We start from the raw sequence: 25,542 nt of genomic DNA, 5'->3' as shown, positions 1-25,542 counted from the left end.
GAGTTAAATCGGCGATTGGCTGAAACGCCGAACAGAGAACTTGAATCGAACTGATTCAAAAAATGAAAAGAAAAAACAGAGATATAGATCGAGAATCAGAGTGATATGCGAAAGATTTTGCTCTGATACCATTGTAAAAAATCATGGATTAAATATGCCCGGTCAATGGATTTTGACCAAATAATAAATGTGACGAGACATTTAATTTTGTGAAATTAAATGACATAGCGTCGATCTACATTTTACGTAGGTAAATGTAGTATATTCACTTTCTCAAATCCGATTTCCGGTGAGTGAGAAATAGTGGATTAAAGTTGGGCATAATTAGCTTTTAATTAAAGCTTGGAGATGGAGCTTAGGGAATAATTAACTAGTGTTAATTATCCCACATTGGAGGATTAACACATCTTTAATGTGTATAAATTAAGTGACTTTATGTTACTTAATAATTATAGTGGACCAAGATGGGTGAAAGAGCCCACACGCGCGCACACGCGCGCGCCGCCGCCGCCCGCCCGCCCGAGCCCGAGCCCGTGCCCGTGCACGTGCTCGTGCTCGTGCTCGTGGTCGCGGGCGCGGGCCGCGGGCCTCGGGCCTCGGGCCCGGGCCCGAGCCCGATCCCGATCCCGATCCCGATCTCGATCTCGATCTTGGACTTGGACTTGGACTTGGACTTGGACTTGGATCTTGGCAATTGGTCTTTGGGTGGTCTTTGGGCTTGGTGCTTGGCCCAAACTATTCTTTTTGGACCACCGCCGAGTCAGCAATCCAAGTGGCTTGACACGTCGTCAAGCGAGGCACAGTCACGGTTGCCACGTGAGAAATCCACACGCTCCACACACGGATGGCACACTCCTGCCACACGTCTGTAACCGACGTCGGTTACGAATTGCCATGATGACAGCCATCATGGCTGTTGACCCCCTGCAGTGGACTGAGCCTATAAATAGGCCAGCCATTCCATGCATCACTACACAATTCAAAAAGCATTCTGCATCATAAGCTCTCTCCCTCTCCCTGCATAGTTTTTTCTGTCGAAGCTCTGCCCTCTCCTCCATCCAGTTCGCCGGAGCTCTGTTGATTGCGGTGCTGCATCAATAGAGACGTAGCCGTTTTACCTTTGGGGACGACACGCCAAACCGAAGAGCACTACCGGGGCGTATCTCGTCTTGCGGGAAGAGGCCTCCTCGACTCGGCTAATCACACTGGTTTAGTAGTTTCGATTTTACGTTGTATTTTTAAGTTCAGTTCTTCCTTTCCTTTCTTTTGGGTTGTATTACGCCCGGTAGTTATCTTTGTAATCCGAGAAACCAACAATCGCAAGACGAGATAACTTGCCTTTGAAGGAATTTGGACTTCTAAACTGAACTAAAACTTTCGAAATATTAAAACACCTTTGCTGGAGATGTCTACCGACTCCAACACCGCCGCTGCCACCACCGCCGCCGCCATTCCCTCCACCATGGCGACCACTGGACCGGTCAACACTTCATCGATTCCCTCGATGATGCCAACTCCTGGCTTCCCAGCCGCTTCATCCACCGTCCCTTGGGTTTGGGACAACCCCTTCGGGGCGTCCACTGGTTCCACCTTTGGTGGTTCGGTTGGTTCCACTTTTAGTGGTTCCTTCGGATCCTTTAATGGATCGAGTGTTGGTGCCTTCGGGCTCAATACTAGTGTTGGATCTTTCGGGATCAACACGAATGCTGGGGCCTTCGGGTCTCATGCGGGTGCTAGTCCCTTCGGGGCTGGTACGACCATGGCGGGCTCTATGCCCAACATGAATGGTGGGGGCTCTATGCCCAACCAAGTTGTTGGCTCCTTCGGGGGCAACGGAATTGGTTCCTTCCAAGGACCAACTGCGGCACCTTTGGCACCAAGAATGATGCCACCTGCCGAGAAGCCACCAAAGTTTGGAGGATCTGACTTCAAGCGGTGGTACCAGAAGATGTTGTTCTACTTGACAACATTGGGCGTCGCCAACTTCCTCACGGAGAACGAGCCGCCCGCGCCAAGCGACCAAGAGACTAGGCTCGAAGTCATGGCGGACTATGAAGCTTGGAGAAAAGGGGATTATCTATGTAAAAACTTTATTTTAAGTGCATTAGATGATAGCCTCTATAATGTATACTCCAATGTAACCACATCTAAACAAATGTGGGAAAGCCTAGAGAAGAAATATAGCATAGACAATGCTGCAGGGACTGAACAGGTTGTAGCATCCAAGTTTATGGACTACAAGATGGTCGACTCTCGACCCGTCATGGAGCAAGTCCAAGAGCTCCAAATGATCATCCACTCATTAGTGGCTGAAGGGATGACCTTGCCCGATAAGTTCCTAAGGTGCACGATCATTGACAAGCTCCCTCCAAGTTGGAAGGACTTCAAGAGTTATCTCAAGCACAAGCGAAAGCAGATGACCCTTGAAGACTTGATCGTGAAGTTGCGCATTGAGGCCGACGTGCGCAAAAGTGATCAAAAGGCTAAGGGCTTCACCCCAAATGAAGCCAAAGCCAACCTGTTGGAGCGGGGCGGTCCCTCCAACAAACGCCCTCGCCCAAACCGTCCAAACGACAAAGGGAAGGGAAAGCAGCCTTCAAAGAAGTTTGAAGGCGACTGCTACAAATGTGGCAAACCGGGCCACTTTGCCAAAGACTGCCGCAGCAAGAAGAAGAAGCCGGCAGCCCACGTCGTTGAGAAGGAGTTCAAGGACTGGGATGAGAACGACCTCATTGCAGTGGTCACTGAAGAGGTTAACCTTGTTGATAACAAGGGAGGCTGGTACATCGACACCGGCGCTACTGCTCATGTTTGCTCCGACAGGAGCAAGTTTGCCTCCTACACTGCTGTTGAAGGGAGGAAGATCAACATGGGGAATCAAGCATCGTCAGAAGTCCTCGGCGTTGGCAACGTGATTCTCATGATGACGTCTGGCCTAACTATCACTTTGAAGGATGTGCTGCATGTCCCGGACATCCGCAAGAACCTAGTGTCAGGATCAATACTAGTTAATAAAGGGTTTAAACTTGTATTTGAGTCCGATAGGTTTGTCTTGTATAAGTTTGGAAAATCCATCGGAAAAGGTTATGTAACCGATGGGCTTTTCAAGCTTAGTGTAGCAACTCGAAGTGTTGCGAAGCCATTGGCCAATAAGAATAAAGCATCTACTTCCTCTTATTTGATTGAGTCTTCAAATTTGTGGCATTGTAGATTGGGACATGTAAATTCAAAAGCCATTAAAAGATTAGTAAATTTAGATTTACTAAAGGCTAATGAATTGGATATCCAAGATAAATGTGAAATTTGTCTTGAAGCAAAAATGACTAAGTTGCCGTTTCACTCGGTTGAACGAAGCACAAAACCCCTTGAATTAATTCACACGGATGTATGTGATTTAAAGATGTTGCAAACTAGAGGTGGTAAAAAGTACTTTATCACTTTCATAGATGATTGCACAAGATATTGCTACATTTATCTTTTAAGAAGCAAAGATGAAGCAATAGAGGCGTTCAAAAATTATAAGAACGAAGTTGAGAATCAACTTGGTTGTAAAATCAAAATGATTCGAAGCGATAGAGGAGGCGAATATGTAGCCCCGTTTGAGGAGTTATGCAACGCAAGTGGTATAATTCATCAAACAACTGCTCCATATTCACCACAATCTAATGGTGTTGCAGAACGCAAGAATCGAACTCTAAAAGAGATGATGGATGCACTGCTACTCAGTTCAGGATTACCACATAACATGTGGGGGGAAGCTGTTTTGACAGCAAACTATATCTTGAATAAAATCCCTCTCAAAGGAAAAGATGTTACTCCTTATGAGTTGTGGAAGGGAAGGAAGCCATCCTACAAATACCTCAAAGTGTGGGGGTGTTTGGCAAAGGTGATGGTTCCTCCGCCCAAAGAAGTTACAATCGGACCTAAGACGGTTGATTGCATCTTCATTGGATATGCACTTAACAGTAGTGCATATCGATTTGTTGTTCACAAGTCTGAAATATCGACTATCACAGTAGGAACAACAATTGAGTCGAGGAATGCTGTATTTCTCGAAAATACCTTTCCTTGCAAAGATAAGGAAAAAGTATCAACCAATTCTGAGACAAGAATTGAAGAAGCCACTAGTTCTAAACAAGTGGAAGAAGAAGCCACTAGTTCTAAATCAACAGATGCGGAACCTGAATCGCGCAAGCGTGCAAGGCCCGATCCAAAAGATACAGTACTAAGACGTGGTAATAGAGTCAGAACACCAAAAACTTTTGGTCCTGACTACATTGCTTTCATGTTGGATGAAGAACCAACATCGATAAAAGTAGCCTTTGCTGGCCCAGACGGGCTGCATTGGAGAGAAGCTGTTCAAAGCGAAATTGATTCAATTTTGCTAAACCACACATGGGTGTTGGTTGATTTGCCCGAAGGTGCTAAACCTTTAGGATGCAAATGGGTTCTTAAAAGAAAGTTTAAGGCCGATGGAACAGTTGATAAGTATAAAGCCCGATTAGTAGTAAAGGGTTTTAAACAAAAAGAAGGACATGACTTCTTCGATACCTATTCACCTGTAACAAGGATTACATCTATCCGGGTGCTTCTCGCTATTGCTGCATTGCACAATCTCGAGATTCATCAAATGGATGTAAAGACCGCGTTTCTGAATGGTGAACTAGAAGACGAAATCTACATGGAACAACCCGAAGGGTTTGTAGTACCTGGACAAGAGAAAAAGGTATGCAAGCTCGTGAAATCCCTATATGGATTGAAACAAGCGCCATTGCAATGGCACTTGAAGTTTGATAATGTGATGTTATCAAATGGGTTTAAAATCAACGAGTGCGACAAATGTGTCTACATCAAGAGCACTAATAACGGTCATGTTATAGTGTGTCTCTACGTTGATGATATGTTAATCTTGGGTAGCAACACTCAAGTAATTAACGATACAAAGGCCATGTTAAAGAGAAACTTTGACATGAAAGACATGGGTCTAGCCGATGTAATTCTTGGAATGAAGATTCTAAGAACGAATGATGGAATCATCTTAACACAATCACATTATGTTGAGAAGATATTGAATAAATTCAAAGCCTATGATGGCGCGCCGGTTAAGACTCCAATTGAACTCGACGTTCACTTGAGCAAAAACAAAGGCGAGCCCGTTGCACAAGAAGAGTATGCACGGGTCATCGGGTGCATTATGTACTTGACTAATTGCACTCGACCTGACATTGCTTGTGCCGTGAACAAGTTAAGTCGTTACACGAGCAATCCAAGCAAAGAGCATTGGAGAGCTCTTGTGAGGGTTTTGAGATATTTAAAACACACTCAAAATCTTGGGCTACACTTCTCGAGATACCCCCCGGTGCTTGAAGGGTACTGTGATGCCAATTGGATATCCGATAATAGAGACTCACTTTCAACAAGTGGATATGTCTTTACTATTGGGGGTGGTGCTGTATCGTGGAAATCCACAAAACAGACCTGTATAGCCCGATCAACAATGGAATCGGAGTTCATTGCCTTGGATAAGGCTGGTGAGGAAGCCGAGTGGCTTAAGAACTTCCTTGAAGACATTCCATGTTGGTCTAAGCCAGTGCCACCAGTGCTGATTCACTGCGATAGCCAAGCGGCTATTGGAAGGGCAAACAATGGTTTCTATAACGGTAAGTCTCGACATATACGTCGACGACATAACACCGTGAGACATTTGATCACAACAGGGGTGATTACAATTGACTATGTGAAGTCAATAGATAATCTAGCGGATCCGCTAACCAAAGGGTTAAACCGTGATCAAATGAATAAGTTGCTAGAGGGAATGGGTTTGAAATCCACAAACTAAAGAATTGTCATAGTGGTAACCCAACCATGATGACTGGAGATCCCAAGAACTTGGTTCAAAGGGACAACTAAGCTATGAGAGTTCATGGAAAAACACTCAAACTATATCTATTCCCTAGAGAGCAATAGAGTGTTGGAGAACTTGCCTCGTGGTAAAGGCTAAGTCTATGACTTTTAATGGTTCTTAAGGATCTCAAAGAGATGGAATTCTCAAAGAGACCAAGTATGGCAAGGTACTTGACTAAGAATCACCTACGTAAGTGCGAAGTGTGGTCGCTTCATAAAAAAAACGCACTTATGAATCCAAAGTGGTGTCCAAGACCGCAATGGACACAAAACGTGAGAACGGATGAGGTTGAGGTGTTTAAGTGTTAACACCATTGTCTCGGTGCACGCCGTGGGGGATTAGTTCAAAGCATCGCGCTACTAAGCCGCCTGTGTATCCGATGGTGTCGACTATGGAGGGTTCAAAGTCAACAACTACCTATCCTTATGCTTATATACCTCGCGAGGGTTGAGCTTGTGTCTGCATGCATATGCATTCGGCTATTTCCACTCATGTGGGGGATTGTAAAAAATCATGGATTAAATATGCCCGGTCAATGGATTTTGACCAAATAATAAATGTGACGAGACATTTAATTTTGTGAAATTAAATGACATAGCGTCGATCTACATTTTACGTAGGTAAATGTAGTATATTCACTTTCTCAAATCCGATTTCCGGTGAGTGAGAAATAGTGGATTAAAGTTGGGCATAATTAGCTTTTAATTAAAGCTTGGAGATGGAGCTTAGGGAATAATTAACTAGTGTTAATTATCCCACATTGGAGGATTAACACATCTTTAATGTGTATAAATTAAGTGACTTTATGTTACTTAATAATTATAGTGGACCAAGATGGGTGAAAGAGCCCACACGCGCGCACACGCGCGCGCCGCCGCCGCCCGCCCGCCCGAGCCCGAGCCCGTGCCCGTGCACGTGCTCGTGCTCGTGCTCGTGGTCGCGGGCGCGGGCCGCGGGCCTCGGGCCTCGGGCCCGGGCCCGAGCCCGATCCCGATCCCGATCCCGATCTCGATCTCGATCTCGATCTCGATCTTGGACTTGGACTTGGACTTGGATCTTGGATCTTGGCAATTGGTCTTTGGGTGGTCTTTGGGCTTGGTGCTTGGCCCAAACTATTCTTTTTGGACCACCGCCGAGTCAGCAATCCAAGTGGCTTGACACGTCGTCAAGCGAGGCACAGTCACGGTTGCCACGTGAGAAATCCACACGCTCCACACACGGATGGCACACTCCTGCCACACGTCTGTAACCGACGTCGGTTACGAATTGCCATGATGACAGCCATCATGGCTGTTGACCCCCTGCAGTGGACTGAGCCTATAAATAGGCCAGCCATTCCATGCATCACTACACAATTCAAAAAGCATTCTGCATCATAAGCTCTCTCCCTCTCCCTGCATAGTTTTTTCTGTCGAAGCTCTGCCCTCTCCTCCATCCAGTTCGCCGGAGCTCTGTTGATTGCGGTGCTGCATCAATAGAGACGTAGCCGTTTTACCTTTGGGGACGACACGCCAAACCGAAGAGCACTACCGGGGCGTATCTCGTCTTGCGGGAAGAGGCCTCCTCGACTCGGCTAATCACACTGGTTTAGTAGTTTCGATTTTACGTTGTATTTTTAAGTTCAGTTCTTCCTTTCCTTTCTTTTGGGTTGTATTACGCCCGGTAGTTATCTTTGTAATCCGAGAAACCAACAACCATGTCAAGTTTTATCAAACCGATCATGGTGAAAATCAGAGATGAAATGTGAAGAGATGGATGAAGAAAAGATAGAACTCCATGGAAGGAGATGAAGAAGAATGGAGGAACATTGCAGATGAAATGCGACGAAGAAGGGGGAGAACAAAGGGGAGAATTTTTCATTAATGGACTACATTGTGAAAGAGTTAGATTACAAACTACACCAAGCTATGTCTTATATAGGCTTACATCTAACTAACTAACTAACTTCTCTAACTAACTAACTAACTCTAATAACTTATATAATTTTAATTTATGATCTAAGTAGAGTAACAAAAAAATAAAATAAATGACAAAGATAAGATGTATGACTAATGATCAAAAGTTCATAAGTTTTGAAACACTTCTTTGTAAACAATATTAACAATGGAATCACAATACTATAATTATCACATTTACAAACTAAAATCTTCAGGCCTCCACGACTCGTAACTCTAGATATAGCACTGAAAACTGATTTTTTTGTAAAAAAAATAATCCAAAAGAAAGCACCACAATGTGAACAAAATAACCAAGCATCACCTCCCAATATTCTACAAAAGAAAAAAATATTAACAAAATAGAAATATATTGTATTAAAAATAAGAAGTCAAATGAATTTATCAAGCGAATTAATATGTAAAAGCATTCATGATCAATATTTTAAAAATTTCTAATTTTTTAAAAATACATAACTCCATTTTGATTTACAACATACTACAAATGATACTATCATTCAAAATAAATGAATTAGGTTGATCAAGAACAACATAACTCGTAGCTATTGAACTTTGAACGAATACACCAACATTTGCTAGACAAAAAAAATTAGTAAAATCAAACAGAACGAAATTTGATTCAAGATATAATTAAATTTTACCATACAACAATTTCATTAAAATGAATATAACCATTAAAAATTTAATTTTGTTTTTCTCAAGTTATTATTATCTAATATAAATACATTATATAAAAACAGGCTCAAAAAATGGTTCTTTACAGCCATAAGATATCAGACTGCAGACCTAATAAAATAAAAACAATAGCCCAAATATAAAAAACAGTCCAAATAGATTAAAAGAATGGTCCATTTGTAAACTAGAAAACAGTCCAAATAAGAAATTGCAGACCAAGACGTTGCCCTATATTTAATCCTATATCATTAAGCTAAAAGAATCTTAACTTAGGTTTTTAAACAATACTTATAATATAACAAAGTATAAAAGAAAATTTTCATTATTCAGAAATCACCGCCCGAAACCCTATCGGCGCCGGTTACATCCTCCTCCAACGCCACCACACAACACTGAAACACGCCTTCTCCGATATCACCAAAATCGTACTCCAAATATCCTAGGCAGCGGTCAGCTATTTCAGCTCCACCGCCATAACCTAGACAAATTCGCCTTCTCCAAAATGGCCGACACTTTCTACTTAATCGAACCTTTAATTACCTACTCCGAAGTTGAAAAGGGGTTTCCGACGGTCGACTTTAAGCTCTTAACAGAAAATGACAACAAAGCTAACAACATCATCACAAGGGGCAAGTGACACCAAAAAGGGCAAAATGGTCTTTTCAAGAAACTGTCCCTTTAGATTAGTATAGATTTGTAGTAATACTATTTAATTTAAAATGCGATATTTGAAAGAAAAAAAAACAGGTGAGAGCGAGGGTGCATTATGTCAATTCCATGAGATGTTTAAGGAAGGTTTAGAATTAGGCCAGTCGTTCTTAGAAGTATCTTGGCGACTTTATACAAGGGGAAGTGATGCATTCTCTGTTGTTGAAGACATAGCATGATGCTGAATTTTGAGTTCACAACAATCTGGTTGATATATGACAAAAAGGGGGAGCTCGCCTCTGCTACAGATGCATTTTCTTGCCTGCCCAAGTGTGATTGAAGGTGTTGGGGCTCGATGCTTACAAGATATGGTCACCGAGGGAGGGCGAATGTGGTGTTTCAAGATGCTAAAGTGTGGCTTGAAGCCGGATCAGGCCATCTTGCTTTCTCTTCTGGCTGCTGCTAACTAACCATGGTAACTTGGGTGGACAAATCCAGATTCTTCTGGAGGAGTATTTAAGGAGATGCTCCTGAGATCGGTGCCTAAGCACTATTCATGCATACCAGTTTGTGGAGACAAGCTGGGCTGTGGAAGGAAACGATCCCAGTTTCAGCTGGATTCGAGTTCAGATTATTGTTCGTGTGTTCTCTTTAGGCAAGCAATCATAGCTGCAACGCAGTTAAGTTGAGGCCGAGTATTCTGCTGTAAACATGATGCCTACCGTAGCTTAGCACATAAATCCAGTAGATCTTTACGAGTACATGATGGAACATGATTGAGAAAGAAATAGAGAAACCCAAAACTGGAAAGCAGGAAACGCAAAAGGCAATTTTAATAGAATATCTGCAATTCTTCCAGCAATAAGATTCAGAATTACAATGAAATTTCTGAGGTCGAACTACAACCCCAAGGAATGATACATGTTATGTCGAAACAAGTAAGATGGATAGTAACAGTGGAGGTCTCTTCTTCATCACTAGCGCCGCCCTGTGCGACTTTTCGCTCTCGCCTTCTGCAGGACAAATGGAGATGTACATAAATAATAAAACTATGATCGTTGCTGCTAAATTTTGAACGCATAAGACTACTTAATTCTAAATTGAATCACAATCAGAAATGGCATGATTAAAGCTTGCTTAACCAGTGTAAACAATCTAGTCAAGCTAGTACACAATTTAGGGAGACGGGCAGTTATTTCCAGGATAACGCAAGTTTACTTACTGATGCCATTCCAAAGCTTGCTCCTGACCCAGTTGCAGCTCCTATTGACAAAATAAAGGATGTTTAGTGAGATAGAGCAAATAACATGTAATCAATGAAAAGGAACTAATCTTGTATGGCATCACTGTACGTGCAGGATATCAAAGTGACTTTTGTCCTGTAACATAACTTCTCAGAACCATCTCTAAAAAAGTATAGTAACACTATTCGGGAATAATTACACTTTAGTCCAAAAACTCATAAAAGCATTTGCAGTATCTCAAGATATACTAAGGAGACAATAACATCACATTATGCACTGGCTGGCCAATTTTATAGAATCCATCAATAACAGTAGCAGCAAATGGACACATGTTGGAAAGAATTAGTTTTAGCATTTCAAAATAAATCACAAAAGGACACCAGCTTCTTCATTTTTTCTCTGTTCCTATTTCTCCTGTTCATTTTGGCATTTACAGAGAATTCAAAACCTAGTAGAAACTGATAACTGACCTGTAGCAAAAGGCATCGAGAATGCTGGCGCTGCAGCAGGGGTTGAACTAATGGGTGTGGAAATACCAAAGGCAGATGAGGAAGCAGACAAGGAACTAAAAGGTGATGACTGTGAAGCAGCAGTTCCTAACAAAGATGAGAATGAAGCTGAACTGGTAGGGGTTGAGAATAAAGAGGGTGCTGATGAGGCAGCAGCAGGAGTAGGAAAGAATAGAGATCCAGTTCCACTTGATGCTGGTGCAGTAGTAGAGCTTGACGGGTTTGTTGAAGTTGATGCTCCAGTTGGAGCTGACAAGGCTAGGAGTCCTGTAGCCTGACCAGATGGTTGAGGAACATTAGGTAAATGTATAGTGGGATGAACCCTTCGAGCTGCAGCCTCCTGTTTGGCTGTTTCCCTCCTATCAGCTTCAAGAAATGGATCATTCTCATCTCCTCGATGGCGTTGGTCAGCAAGATATGCTGTTCTCATAGATTCGATGTACTGATGAATACTTTCCACCTACGCAATCGTTAGGGAGATCAATTCAAGGGAACCAGGTGTACAATTCAAAGCAGAAGCACAAAGCATTTGCAATTAAAACAACAGCAATCCAGCAAAAGTAAATACACTGAAACCTATCCCTTAGAGCAAGATCGAGTTGAAGTGTACTACCAAAGCACAGAATAAATGCATCAGAGTTTTAAAACAGATATGGAAGCTTTCATATTCTGTTAATTCGAATCCAAGAAGGCTATAATATAAGATTGAGAAAACAGACACATATAGACTTGAAAATACCAGGGTTCAAATTTGTTAACAAAGAGTTCATTAGTAAGTGAAAAAAGGAGAAGGGTTCAAGATATTTATATACCACCAAAAACAAAAGGAGCTACTTTTCTCATTACCTTTGCTGCAACATGAACAAAGAAGTCATGTACGTTAGTCATGACTTTAGGCAGAGATTGCAATAATGAAGAACTCGAATTTAAAGAATGTTTTCCAGAGTCTAAAAGTAGCAGTTGTTCTAATTCTTCAATCCACTGACGACACTCCGAAAGATATTTCTCAAATCGGGCAACAGTTTGCTGCAAAAAGGGTGACGGCTTCTTTGGTAGCCCACTGTAAAAATCAAAAATAGGAGCCATGGAGTTTCCCGCAGGCTGACCACTTGATGTTTGAGTGACAGTTGCCCCAGAAGGCTGGGATGGTGCAGTGGCACCCGCTGGAGAATTTTTATTTTGGTGAAGAAACCTGGGCCGTAAAATCATAAAAGATCGAACAGCTACTTCTGTATTTCGCAGCATATCTTTCACAACAGTCATAAGCTCTTGCAGGGTCGCCTTCTGCCTCTCCATAGAAATGGTAATTCCACCCAGTTCCTGAGAAAGTATAGCATAGATACCCATTAAGTGCTTAATAATCAATTAGATTGACAGCACAATAATTTCACAAAAATGATCATCATCTCGAAAAATAGTTCAAATTCCTATATATCTAGTCGGCAAAATAAGAAGTTATTCATCATAGAAAATAATCAGACTTCTGCATTAATATTTGAAAATCAAGGAGCCATATTATTATTACATAAAAAGAACATACAGGAATTGAAGGAAAACATAGAAAGCATGGAAGTAAGATCATTCCCACACACTTCATCAAGTTGTCTGAGTCAAAACTACTGCCTAAAAAGATGGTCTCCGGAGTAAGATTAAGAGAGGTCTTACAATTTTAGCAGAACACCTAACTAGATACATATCATGAGGAAGAATCTCAGCCAAAGGCCTAATAGCAGACATACAACAGACAGATTACAGAGACATTGTCAGATAGTTATTTAGTTCTTTGTCAAAAGCACCATATATCCTCTGAAAATCTCTGCCTCCCAATCATTGACACGAAATTCCTATATAATGCTATAGATTTAGTTCTAAATTCGTAGATTGAGTACATAAGTGGAAGTATTATATGAACCTGCACAATAGAGCTGGCATCAAGCTCAAATCCGTTGTTAGAGACAGACGAATCAAAAAGCCTGCTGCATTGGTCCAATCTCTGGCTTTCGTCTCTGTACTCCAATATCTTCTCCCTACATCCACACAAAACTCAATTCCTAATCAACCCCAATAAAAAGTTAAAGCAAAAAAGGGGAAGGGAACACGACAAAACCCAGCAGGATAGCGCAAGAGAAACGAAAATTACTCAATTTGAAGCAAGACTTTCTGCGAATCAGGATGTAAATCAGCCCACTTGGTACCATAAGAAGCGGGAACTTTGTCATTCGTGAAGAGATAGAGCTGCGGCTGTTGCTGCGGCTGTGGCTGAGACTGCGGCTGTTGTGGCTGCGACAATTGTAACTGGAAAGGAGATTGTTGTTGCTGCTGTTGGGGTTGGAACGGCGAGGGTTGTTGAATAGGAGTCTGGAATAGAGATTGCTGAGGCTGCTGAGGGGAGAATGAGAATGCCATTTTCGAGAACCGTTCACGATTCAAACCTTGAATTCGAGGGGACTATTCTCGATCCGAAGCTTGGAATCTCCGGGAATTATTCACAAAAACTGAAGCTTTTCAATGGTGAAATCGTTGGAGGTGAAGAGCACCGGAACAATGTTTGGGTGCAGAATTGAAGTTTTTTTGGCATTGAACTGTAAAACCCGTTTCCTCCTCCGTTCAAAATCAAAACCCTAAACCAAGGAAAAAGGCGCCATCACCATAAAAATGAAGGGCATAAAACGTAAATGTAAAAAGTGAAGGACGCTAAATGTAAATATTTTCTTTGTCAACAGAAACATTCAATTTTTATTTTGTAAATTTACAAGTAATAACAAAAATCATAGTATAATATCGTTAAATACTCAAATTTTGATAAATATTGTGCAAAATTTTATATATATATAGATTACATAAGTAATTTCACTTATATAGTAGTAGGAAATCCAATCTGGAACAAATTCCTAATAACTAAAATTTACAGACATAAATTGCATTAAAGGAAATAATTAATGTAATCCAATTGGATTGAAGGCCCATTGGGCTTTCAGCGACTTGGAATTCATGAAGCAAGTCGACAGAGAAAATGGCGGCACCTTAAACTTTCTCGTCACAAACCGCTGCAGCTCGCTCCTCAATGGCGCCCGACCACAAATCCAATCCAAACAAGAAAAGAAAGAATTACCTCCCCCAATATGTAATCACCCACACTTCTCTCTTTTAATTATACATATCTCGAAGAATTTCAACTGATTGTTTAGCTTGCTTTTGCAGAAGCCAGTGAAAAAGGGTTCTTACCCATTGCGCCCGGGAGTTGAGGGATTCTTTATAACGTGCGATGGTGGGAGGGAGCACCAGGCAGCAAACGAAGCTATCAATGTCATTGAATCTGTATGTTCATATATTTTTCAATCAAACTGTAGTTACTTTAATAAAAATTATGCCTTTGAATGAGTACTAGGTTAATTAATTTCTGCTCATTTGCGGGTAGGAGTTGTGTGATTTAGGTTTAAGTTGTTTTCTTCAGGGTGTTATATGATTTTTATCGTATTTTCGTTTGCTTTCATGGCGGTTTCGTTGTTCATGATTTTATTTAGTTTAGGAAACCTAAATCTTTTGAATTGTTCTATTTAATCATAAAGTTAGTTTTATGAATATTTTCGAATTATTCTGTACTTGTGCTGCATATTTTCTATTGATGACTTTGTACATAAGCAAACCTAATTAGCTGCTATGTTGATTTTCCCTTGAAAATTAGAGTTCGTAAGTTGATTGTGAAACCTAGTGTCATTCAAGTTTTTGGTCATCACGCCTTCCTATTTAGTTGTGATAAGGTGCTTTTTAGCTTATATCATGGCGTATTTAGATGAGGAAGCATTTCTCAATCTCGGAGGATATGAATGATGCACTCACTGTATATTGATTTTTCTTTTTTCTTCTTGTTAGAGCATGAAAGTAGTGACGCCATAGTTAAAGTTTTAATATATTTGTTTGAAACAGTTCTATGAGGAGTTGGTGGATGATGATGATGCAGAGTTAAGAGTTGAGCACACAGAATTACCTAAGAAGCCTTCAAACAAAATTATAAAATTCGCATCGGATTCTTCTGGCAGCGACAATGATGATGATGACGATGACAAAGATGCCAATAAAGTTGATGCAAAGGATATAAACAATCTAGAGACAGAGGAGGACAAAGACCAAAAGGCTGTTGCCTCAACTGACAATGGAAATGATGAGTTAAGACTTGAAACTGAGAATGTTGTGCCTTTCGAGAATCAAGCACTTACAGAGGAAAAGAAACCTGAGAAACAAGATATCAAAGAATCCGAGACACCTGAGAATCAAGATATCAAAGAAGCTGAGGCTCTGGGGCCTCCGGCTAAGAGGCAATGCACCGATGCAGATGCTGCAAACAATGGAACCTTGTCCAAAAAGGTTGAGACTAAATCTGTTGATAAGTTGATTGAAGCTGAGCTGGCAGAACTGGGAGATAAGAGCAAGGTAAGCCAATATTATACTTTATTGTTATTCAACTTGCACCTGAATGCAGCTGATTCCTTACTTATCTATGTCCCTGAAATATGAATGATAATTTAGTAATGCAGTAAGGAAGTCAGGGAATGCTCCGTTTCATTGTTTTTCTTTTCTTTATGTTGTCATCTGATTGATAAAGTAAATCAGCAATGACGTCTTCCAAACCTGAAATCTTATTTTCAGTTCTCACTTCTCCACATGTTTTCATGTCTATTACTCCCGCTGTTTGGGTGATGCATTTATCTCTTTATGTAAGCAGAGGCGTTTTTGTAAACTTGACACTGGTTGTAATGGTGTTATCTTCATACAAATGCGTAAGAGAGAAGGAGATCCAAGCACAAAAGATATCGTGCATCGCATGATGACTTCTCTTGCTGTAACCAAGAAACACGTCTCGAGGTTAATACCTGACAATTAACATGTTCTTTCCGAATTTCTCAAAATACGTCCAGCATTTGGTATCACCCAGCTGAGAGCATGGCATTTTTTAACAGGTTTCTTTTAAGGCTGCTTCCAGTTGAAGTATCATGCTACCCTTCAGATGAAGAAATCAGACGAGCCATCAAACCTGTCATCGAAAAGTATTTTCCTGTAGAAACTGAGAAACCGCATAAGGTAAATGTTTCGCTTTCTAATTACTGTTTTGTTTTGTGAACATTAAATAGTATTTCAAATATTGATTAGAAGATTCATACATGATACATAGAATCAACTTCATATGGATATTAATCTTTTTGACACTTCCTCCAAATGACATTTTTTCTGATTGATACAAAAACACAACATGATTCTTACTCTTGATTGATTATTTTGTTTCAGTTTTCAGTTTTGTATGATGCTCGCGCAAACACTGGCATCAATCGTGCGAAAGTTATCGATGCAGTTGCCAAATGTGTTCCATCTATTCACAAGGTGGATCTGGCCAACCCAGATATAAGTATTATGGTCCAAATTGTCAAGGTAAGAAAATTCAGCTTTGTTAATAAAATCTGACTGCATTTTCTCATGAGATTTTGGCATTTTAGTAGTGCACCTACTCCATAACTGACTTAAAACCTACACTTTGATTGTGCTTGCTGCAAGCATTGATACATGCATAAGCATGCCTTGAAGATGAGACTTGCATCTATCTGAAATTGTAGATACTGAATTCAAATTTTCCTGATGAGAGACTAACTTTATGACTTGCATTGACATGGTGTTATTCTTTGAAAATTGATAATACTTTCAAATATGAGTATCTTCCTCTTTATATTGAATTATTGATGGATACTTTGTGATTCCAGACTGTTTGCTTGATTGGAGTTGTGGAGAAGTACAAGGAATTTGCAAAGTATAACTTGAGGCAGCTTAGCAGCCCCTCAAATGAGGAGTAAAATTAATATTTTTATGTTATGAAAGGCATGGATCTACAGAGTTTCTTTTACTTTTTCTTCTTCTATTTTCGTTAGGAACTCAACTGAATTACTTGGTGCATTTGATAAGAGATTTGGTGAATTTATGTTCTGGTATTTTAAGTTTTTAACCACGAATGATTTGGGCTAAAATTGGTTGATAAATTGCATGTTGAATTACTTCATTGCAACTTAACTTATACTCCATTAAGAGAACAGAATTACTCAATCAAAGTAATTAACTAGGATATAATAACAACAGACTCTATTAATATACTAATTAGGTAATTAATCTACTTAACACCACAACAGAAAACGTTAGGAGTACATAAACATACCATTTAAAATACGTACAACTACAAGGGGGGTTCAGTTCTAACATAACATAATTTTAAGACTTTTAAACATATAATTAAAGTAATTACAATTTACACACATGTACTAGATCTTTCGTTTATGCACCATCAATAGACGGCATCACAAGTTTAATCAATACATAGATTTAGTCTATGCAAGGAACTTAATAATAATATACTGCATAGCATAGTTCAATTTGCAGGAAAACATGTACAATATCAAAGTCTTGTAGCACACATTTGATGTCAACATATATGACTTTTGAACATCGTAATCTTGTATAAGTCCTTGTTATCTGACATTAAATTGTTGCCTGTCTGTGATCGGTCAATTTCTATTTGGGAGAAATTTGAATTCAGTCAAATTTTGTACTTAACCCACTATTACAATAGTAGGAGTAGAAGATATAGAAGCTTTTTGTTTCTTTTCGCATATTTTAACTGCATTAGAAAATAAAAAAATAAAACTGTGAAGATTCATTAGGATTTAGGAGTGTGGCTGTGGCATGAGAACAAGATGATTGGCCAATTAAATAAACAACCAAAACCCCTATGGCAATTGGCATTCATGAAAACTGCAAAAACAATCTCTGCCACCAAACCAACTTCGATATTCCTCCCCTCTCACTTTCCTAAGCACAAGTAAATAAATGATTTAAATCATCATTTCATAAAACTTCCTCCCGGTGTGGAAATAGCAAGATCCGGCAAAGCAAAATAGTCACCGTTGCTATATCCACTCTCCCCACTCTCAACCTGCCACGTGTTCCCCGCCACAGTACCCGCGGGCCCGCCCTCAACCACCCCAGGAAACGGCCACACAGCCCGCCCCAGCCCGAATCCCACCTCCTCGAACCCGCCCAGAGCCCAGAACCCGCCCCCCTGGGTGTTCAGCAGCGAAGTGAAGCTCCCGCAGATTTTAGCATCGCCGGAGACGGAGAACGGCCCCGCGGCGGGGAAGGCGCGGAAGTCGTGGTGGTGGGGCGGGTGAGAGAAGACGGCATTGTACCCCACGGCGGCGGAGGCGGAGCGGGAGCGCTTGGCGTTCTTGCGGCTGCCGCCACCGACGGGGATGTCGCGGAGGGTGCCGCCGTGGGTCCAGTAGCGGCGGCAGGCCTTGCAGAAGTGGCGCGGCTGGGAGAAGTTGTAGTTGTTGTAGTAGCAAAACTTGGTGTTGGTGGAGGAGCAGCGCGGGCAGGGGAGGTGCTCTGGCTCAGGCGGCGGAGCTTGCCCTGAGCGCGTTGCCTTTCTCTCAGCCGTGTCTGTAGCAGCCATCATGTATTGTGTGTTTGCAGAAAGAGGAGTGGCTTCAAATGCTGGGGATTAAAGGGTTTATTTATATTGTGGAGGGGTTAGAGAAGGAGAGCAGATTTTGCAGAGGAATCAGTTTTAGGAATAAGTCGGCTTTGTATGGATCGGCTTCCATGTTGGGGGGGGGGGGGGGGGGGTGGTTCTTTATATGCATGAATTCCCAACATTTCTTCCTATTATTGGTACGGCTACTTTCACATATCAATGCTTTTCTTTTCAAAATTTCTTTTTGTTGCTTGCCTTATTATTGTATGGGATGTTGTCATTAAAATTACGAATTTGGCCCAATTCTAAAATTTCCGTGAACTTTTAAAATTATTTAAAACTTCATAAATTTTACATTTGATGTGTTATTTCTAATAAGACCGAATAAGATATTTTCACTGAAAAATGTGAGAAGCATGAAACATTTGTGATATTTTAGATCACTTTAAAGACCGTGTCAAATAGGATAAAGTAAATCACATTCACCTAATGGATATATATGACAACTAACATGAGGACTGTTGTGGAAAATAACACACAGAAAGATAATTTTATTATACTTTAGACTATTTTTTTAAAAATCATAATATAATATACCAGAATTGAATCCGAGTTTATAATCATAGAGACCAATATTCATATTAGTACAACATTAAACCCATGCTACTAAATGCACGGTTACATGTGTTGATTTTGAAACTAAGATTTCTGTTATTTGTATAGTTTGACTTATATTAAGTCTTTCATATATAAAATTATATTTGTAATATGTGATCCATTGTTTGATAAAATGTTGTAAGTTTAATATAATTAATATTTCTTACAAATCTGATGTTTTTCAACTTTTGGGTTATAAAAGCCATGTACTACTACTTAAACCAAATTAAGTCATTTTGTAGTATGACTATTATGTTTGTTTTATTGGGGGATCAGGGGGTTGCATGATTTAACTAAAGGTCATTGCAGTAAAAATGTGAATTAATAAGGAAATGTCACCTTCAAATTGTAATTGGTGTAACATTGCAGAAATCATATCAAGAAGACATCATCGATGATTATGATTTATGATGTTGGTGGGGTAGGATGGTTTGCACCATCATTTTAGTGGTAATTAATGTAAAAAAGCATGTGCATGTGCATGTGTAGTAATGACTATAGTCATCATATGCAATGTATAATACAATGAGGGAATTATGATGCACTAGTATACATAGTGGGCAACAATTAGAAATAATAATGTACCAAGTTCATCACTAACTGAAAATCGTGCTATATGATTTTAATGTTACAAGTAGTATTATCTCAAATTCTTGGCCATACTTATCCAGACACAGTGGGATTTGTTTTGGACTTTTGCGTCGTCATTTTTGTCCTTCCAAGATTCTATCAAACACTACTACTATTTCATACTCCTAATTTATGGATTAATTTTGAATTTTAGTATAAAGTAAAAGTATGCAATGCAACAAATGTAGAAACAAACTAGATTAGTTGGTAAAGACCGAAATTGAGAGGAGAGAGAGAGACAGTGAGCGTGTAGGAAGAGGAAAAAGATTGAGTGATGGGAAGGAGTTGAATTCGGACAGACAATATCATGATTGTCGGACTAGCGTGGGTGAACAATTATTGGATTGCTTCCCTCCACCTCCGGACCCGTCCTTTTCTCTCTCTCTCTCTCTCTCTCTCTCTCTCTCTCTCTCTCTCTCGTTTCTCTCTCTACAATTCCATCTTATGCTCCGTACTCCAATTACTTGCCGGATTTCTCGTTCCGATGTCTCCCACATTACAATCCCCTACTCTCCACCTCACCGTAATCCCCCTATTCCCCACCCCTCAATTAGTTTGTTACAGTGGCTAGGTTAATCTAAATTTCAAGTAAGATTTTGTAATATTCCGAATAAAACAAATTAAGCTAGTTGATTGGGGTTGGTCGGGGAATAGGGTGGTTGATGAGTAGCACGCCGTGATTGTACTGTTTGTAAGTGGCAGATGAGATGGTGAAGCTGTTTGCTAATTTGACCACTGACTGCGCGCGCACTCCTTCTATCTAGTCCTTTTCACACACTATCTCTCTCTACAGTGTTAGGGGTTGGGCCCCACGCCTGTGCTTTCAGATTGCCTATCTTTTTGTCTTCTTGTCTTTTCGGAGAATATAATCTCCTCTATTCCTACATTTATCAGCCTGCACTATATATGTATCGTTTTTTTGTTCCCATAATAATGCCAAAATTTTATTTACAATGGAATGTTTCGGAAATTTAAAATTAAAGTCATATTCAAACTTATTCTTCTTTTACAATAGTATAAACTAGCTCATACAGATTAAATTGTGAAATTAAATCAGTTAGGTAGGTTGACAAGACAACTCCAATCTATTAGAATATGTTATATATGTGCAGATGCGCTCATTTGCTATTATGGAAAAAATTAAGGATCATAATGTAGTGGAATGATGACAGCAAAATAGTAAGATAAATGTAACTGATGTAGTGATGCATAATGTAATGAAAAAACTTAATTACAATTTACAGGACAGACACGTATTAATGATGTATACATTGCAAAATAAGGGGCACTACCCATGGAACTGGGCAGGCAGATAGCTAAGCAATATCTGCATAATATCACATGGCAAATATGAAACGCTCTATTTAAAGTGGGACGAAGGTAATAGTATTACGAAGGATAACTATCATACAAAATGCCATATTCCCTCTGTCTTGACGAATTCTAATTTTTGTTATAAATAATAATCATGATATATTAATATTATAAAATAATAAAATTTTAAATTTATAATAATTGTTATGGAGTACGTCTACTATTTAATCGTGGAATTGTTAATGGAGCACCATGACAAAATAAAAAATAAAAAATACGAGGCAGAGAATCTGACAACATTACCCTGAATACAAATTAGTGATCATGCATATAACTAGTTAGTTTAGATAATACTCACTCCGTCTGCGAATAGGAGTCTCATTTCTACCCGGCAAGGGTTTTAAGAAATGTTTAAAAAAGTGGGTGAAAAAAAGTTAGTGAAATATGAGTCTCACTTGTATATATTAGTTTTAAATGATATTTGAGTGAAATGAGTTGGTGGAATGTGGAGCCTTTTTACCATTTATGGTAATTATGAACCGGGACTCCTATTCGCGGACGGAGGGAGTAGTTACTATGGTATAAAACATAGATTCATAGTTTTTCTCAATAGAAATATGGATATCTGTAGTTGGATGACCACAATCTAGTATCGTATAACTGAAAATTAAATTTTGACCAATGCATTCAATTTTATACGTACTAATATTTTAATGTCCATCTCCATATAAATGTACATAAAATTCATCAATAATTTCGTTAATATTTATATCTTTAGTCTGATTTCTTCTCTTCACATGAACAACAACTTTATTGAAAAAATCCATTCTTTTGGGTTTAACTTAGTAAGTACTGTACATTGGTATAAGAAAAGATTTTGTACTTACACTGGGCTGGACTCAAGTGCAGCCTTGTACTCATAACTCATGTGATAATAAATGAGATGAGAATTTCCGAAAGTTTCAACTCATTGTTCAACAATCATATAATCTTCACATACTAACAAGTTTTGTATTCGAATGGTGGTTGTTGACACAAGTCACACAATGCATAATAATAATACTACACATGAAGATTTGGACATGAAGATTTCGATAATGAAATCTGATTCTAGATTTGAATTAATTCAACCATAACATTTATAATATAAGTGGGGATAAAATCACCAACCTCCATCCATGCTTTGGTCATTTGATGTAGATGTTGAAATCCACCATTTGATGTTTATCTTCTCTTCAACAGGATTCTTCAATTGATGTTATCCCCTCTTTAACCTCAACGCTTTAATTGACTCTTTTAATGGATAAAGAATCAAGATCTTTAATGTGTATATCTATGTATACAAGCCCAAATGCCGTGAGTGTATATTTACATATTTGCCGTAAGGACATATGTAATATAAGTATGCATATTGTCTGTCTTTTTGCATTACCATATTCACGTTTATATAGAATTAACGTGACTCTTCGCAACAGACACATCTATTCATATTACATAGGAATCAATAGATGAATAATATAACTAACTATTAACTACCTTTCCCTTATAACCTCTTACGGCACTTACATATTAATTATGTAAATACATATACTAAAAATACTCACAGCACATGCATATTATTATATGTATATATATGCATGCACATATATGTACAAACAGCCCTTCATATACATTATGAATCTTGCGCACATTTATATAGGGATGTCAATGTAGCCCGTAACCCGTGGGCTGGCCCGAATAGCCCGCCAAATTTATAGGGTTAGGGTTGGAAATTTCTAGCCCGATAAAATCAAAACCCGATTAGCCCGCACCCGATTAACCCGCAACCCATTAGGGCCAGACCCGAAAACCCGATGGGCTGGCCCGAAAACCCGATAAAATTTCTATTATTCTATTTTTTTACTCATAATTCGACATTTCATTGATTAATATTAACTAAAAAAATAACTTTCAATTTTACATTAAATATACAAATTATATATCGAATTTTTATTAATATAATAATTGATAAATAAATTAAAACTTCAAATTCACAAAAAAATATTTAAATTTCTAAAACATGCATTAAAATTCTACGAAATATCTCAAATATTAGTATTTGATCATGTTTATGATTGAGTTTAAGCATATATCTCAAATATATCATAATTAAATATTTTACATTGTATGAATATTAGTAATTTTAATCATTATTTATTAGATTGATCGCATGTTAATATTATCGGTACCAACCCGATTAACCCGCTGGGCTAGCCCGAAACCCGAGCTTTTAGGGTTAGGGCTGAGCTTTTATAACCCGAAATAAATCACAACCCGATTAGCCCGCACCCGATTGACCCGCAACCCGAGTAGGGTTGGCCTGAAACCCGACGGGCCAGCCCGATTGACATCCCTTGATATATATACATATGCATGTATATTATTATTATAATTATAGGTAAAAGAGGAGGGTTATCAATACACCCGAATTCTAATTCTTTAATCGAAACCGATCCATCACGGTATCGTCTTTTCTATTAGAATTCTTGACTTTAGTGTGAACTTAATCTTTCATATTAAACCAATAGATACATAGGTCACATAGAATCTAAATATTCTTACGATCAAAAGTACACATATATTGTTCAAAGATCTCGAAGCTGTCTGAGATTCATTGGAGTCATGTATTTTTCACCACCATTCACCAACTGTTTAGCGATTATAACGTTAGCAGCCTCACTCGGGTGGTAAGGATCCCAGAAAACATGCTTACTCCGGTCCGAACACATGCTCGATGTCGGCCCACACGGTACAATGCCAGCAAATTGCCCACCATTCCCACAGCAAGCTTTGCTTGAAGTTGTAAATCCTGCACAAAACGTGTATGTAGTCTCTCTCAATTTTCATATTCTCTAAAAAATAATAAAAACACGCATTTTAATTCATATAATTTCAAGATAGATGAGTTATCTATCCTACCAAACTGTCTCTAATAAAGTATTTCTTATCAGTCTTACGTTAATGGCGTGAAATTGATGTATAGTATTACCGTATTTGTCGTAATTTGAAACGAGTTCCATGACAAGTGCATAGACATCGGCGTGGACAACTGTGGCATCTTTGAGGTTTTCGTTGAGTTCTTGCAGAAGATCTTTCAATCTGGCATTGTATTGAAGTGCAAGCTTGTTTGGTAGTGAAACACATTCAGTTTCATGAAGTTGATTAATAGTCTTTTGGTAGGGTATGCATCCAATTGGTCCAACATTTCCCACCACAAATTTCCTTGCATCTAGCTTGTAAAGTCTCTGCATTACAATCCAAAATAAAATAGTTTTATATGTGGATGACACATGTTTTAATGCGTAAGTAGGTTAGAACGAAGAGAATATATCTATCATATAGGTAGCTCATACCGTAAGTTGGCCTCGTAGGTGATTGATGAGATCATCGACGAAGCCATTTGGGCTTTGTGTGATTCTTGCACCCATTGAAATCACAGGTAGGAGATAATTGTTCAAAAAATCATTGGAGCCTATTGTGATGGAGAAAATTGATCTTTTTGTGACGTATTCTTTTGCATTTGCTGCACCCAATAATTTATCAATTTGTTTCCTGGTTATGTTGAAGTAATCAACTTGAATGTCCATTGAAAGCCTATTTACCTATAAACCACAATGATGTTCCCAGTAATTCAAAGTATTGAAAATAGTAACGACTATATACTAGTATCATGTACTGATGAAATGAAATATGTGCCGCCTACTTACAAAAATTCTTCCGGTGGCATTCATGATTCCGCCGCCTCCCGATGCATAATTGACACCGTGCAGGATGGCTCTTCCGGTAGTGTTTGGAGCAAGAAAAGGCAAGGCATAGTGTTGCTGCCCTAATTCCTCCCCTACCACACCAAATTTATAGTACATATAAACAATTCATGGCCTTTCATTGCTATAAACAAAAATTATAAAAATAATATATAGGGAAATGTTATGTCACGTACCAACAATATCTCCAATGGTTCTTCCATTGGTGTAGCGGCCGGTGGGAGTGCCACCGGAAGCTTTGAAATCAATACCATTGGGAGCAATGTTGGCCCTCGACAACGTCGGTAAATAATTATTGTTGCCGGCATCTACCAACGAATCTCCGAAGATGAATGAAGCCCCTTTTGTCAAATCTTCAGTCTGGGAAATCCCAAAAGAGCCTAAACTTATAATCACTGAGAGAACCATGGCCACCATGTGAATCAAGTTCAAAGCCATGATTGATTGCTGATATTACTGCAATTGCACACCCACATACACATATATACGTGTTACAAAATTCTAGGAGTTGTATTTTGGTGTGACCATTGAAAATAATTGGTTTTCTAATATTAGGTAATCGATAATGTATATCTTGTCCAAGTGCTTTCTTTTGATGTGAGCAAAGTGAAAACGAAAGTTTCTTGCCTAAAATTAACTCTCCAAGAATCTTAATTTGGTGCATTTGGTTGAGAAAATTCAAGCTGCCTTTA

At 39.2% G+C, this 25,542-nt stretch overlaps 4 protein-coding genes across 4 annotated transcripts; 1 reads left to right on the top strand and 3 right to left on the bottom strand.

Moving 5' to 3' along the window:
• Window positions 1-9,987: 9,987 nt before the first annotated feature.
• LOC121769076 (nuclear pore complex protein NUP58-like) lies at window positions 9,988-13,591 on the bottom strand. The gene is made up of 6 exons (XM_042165754.1): window positions 13,077-13,591; window positions 12,849-12,963; window positions 11,783-12,256; window positions 10,898-11,396; window positions 10,406-10,446; window positions 9,988-10,196 (listed from the first exon to the last, which is right to left on the bottom strand). The coding sequence occupies exons 1-6, from the start codon at window positions 13,340-13,342 to the stop codon at window positions 10,161-10,163; spliced, it is 1,431 nt and encodes a 476-aa protein (XP_042021688.1). The 5' UTR covers window positions 13,343-13,591; the 3' UTR covers window positions 9,988-10,160.
• Window positions 13,592-13,902: 311 nt separating this feature from the next.
• Window positions 13,903-16,911, top strand: LOC121766365 (THUMP domain-containing protein 1 homolog). The gene is made up of 7 exons (XM_042162642.1): window positions 13,903-14,060; window positions 14,138-14,254; window positions 14,864-15,367; window positions 15,660-15,799; window positions 15,895-16,015; window positions 16,220-16,360; window positions 16,687-16,911. The coding sequence occupies exons 1-7, from the start codon at window positions 14,001-14,003 to the stop codon at window positions 16,774-16,776; spliced, it is 1,173 nt and encodes a 390-aa protein (XP_042018576.1). The 5' UTR covers window positions 13,903-14,000; the 3' UTR covers window positions 16,777-16,911.
• Window positions 16,912-17,684: 773 nt separating this feature from the next.
• Window positions 17,685-18,563, bottom strand: LOC121767663 (dof zinc finger protein DOF3.4-like). The gene has a single exon (XM_042163994.1). The coding sequence runs from the start codon at window positions 18,426-18,428 to the stop codon at window positions 17,814-17,816; it is 615 nt and encodes a 204-aa protein (XP_042019928.1). The 5' UTR covers window positions 18,429-18,563; the 3' UTR covers window positions 17,685-17,813.
• Window positions 18,564-23,515: 4,952 nt separating this feature from the next.
• LOC121767757 (GDSL esterase/lipase At2g23540-like) lies at window positions 23,516-25,283 on the bottom strand. Its single transcript, XM_042164082.1, has 5 exons — window positions 25,027-25,283; window positions 24,794-24,924; window positions 24,440-24,688; window positions 24,076-24,331; window positions 23,516-23,895 (listed from the first exon to the last, which is right to left on the bottom strand). The coding sequence occupies exons 1-5, from the start codon at window positions 25,265-25,267 to the stop codon at window positions 23,672-23,674; spliced, it is 1,101 nt and encodes a 366-aa protein (XP_042020016.1). The 5' UTR covers window positions 25,268-25,283; the 3' UTR covers window positions 23,516-23,671.
• Between the last annotated feature and the right edge of the window lie 259 nt (window positions 25,284-25,542).

Source organism: Salvia splendens, chromosome 15 (assembly GCF_004379255.2).
Source record: "Salvia splendens isolate huo1 chromosome 15, SspV2, whole genome shotgun sequence".
NCBI lineage: Eukaryota > Viridiplantae > Streptophyta > Magnoliopsida > Lamiales > Lamiaceae > Salvia > Salvia splendens.
The sequence above is the reverse complement of the archived record's forward strand: the minus strand, read 5'-3'. Positions and strand labels throughout refer to the sequence as shown.

Excerpts from the sequence above, each read along its gene's own strand:
- LOC121766365 (XM_042162642.1), top strand. The coding sequence starts at position 14,001 with ATGGCGCCCGACCACAAATCCAATCCAAACAAGAAAAGAAAGAATTAC. Across the intron at positions 14,061-14,137 it reads AGAATTACCTCCCCCAATAT|AAGCCAGTGAAAAAGGGTTC; the intron begins GTAATCACCCAC and ends TTGCTTTTGCAG. Across the intron at positions 15,800-15,894 it reads ACCAAGAAACACGTCTCGAG|GTTTCTTTTAAGGCTGCTTC; the intron begins GTTAATACCTGA and ends ATTTTTTAACAG.
- LOC121767663 (XM_042163994.1), bottom strand. The coding sequence starts at position 18,428 with ATGATGGCTGCTACAGACACGGCTGAGAGAAAGGCAACGCGCTCAGGG.
- LOC121769076 (XM_042165754.1), bottom strand. The coding sequence starts at position 13,342 with ATGGCATTCTCATTCTCCCCTCAGCAGCCTCAGCAATCTCTATTCCAG. Across the intron at positions 12,964-13,076 it reads AAAGTCTTGCTTCAAATTGA|GGAGAAGATATTGGAGTACA; the intron begins GTAATTTTCGTT and ends GTGTGGATGTAG. Across the intron at positions 10,447-10,897 it reads CTCGATGCCTTTTGCTACAG|GAGCTGCAACTGGGTCAGGA; the intron begins GTCAGTTATCAG and ends TTTTGTCAATAG.
- LOC121767757 (XM_042164082.1), bottom strand. The coding sequence starts at position 25,267 with ATGGTGGCCATGGTTCTCTCAGTGATTATAAGTTTAGGCTCTTTTGGG. Across the intron at positions 24,925-25,026 it reads AACCATTGGAGATATTGTTG|GGGAGGAATTAGGGCAGCAA; the intron begins GTACGTGACATA and ends TTGGTGTGGTAG. Across the intron at positions 23,896-24,075 it reads TTCAAATTACGACAAATACG|GATTTACAACTTCAAGCAAA; the intron begins GTAATACTATAC and ends CGTTTTGTGCAG.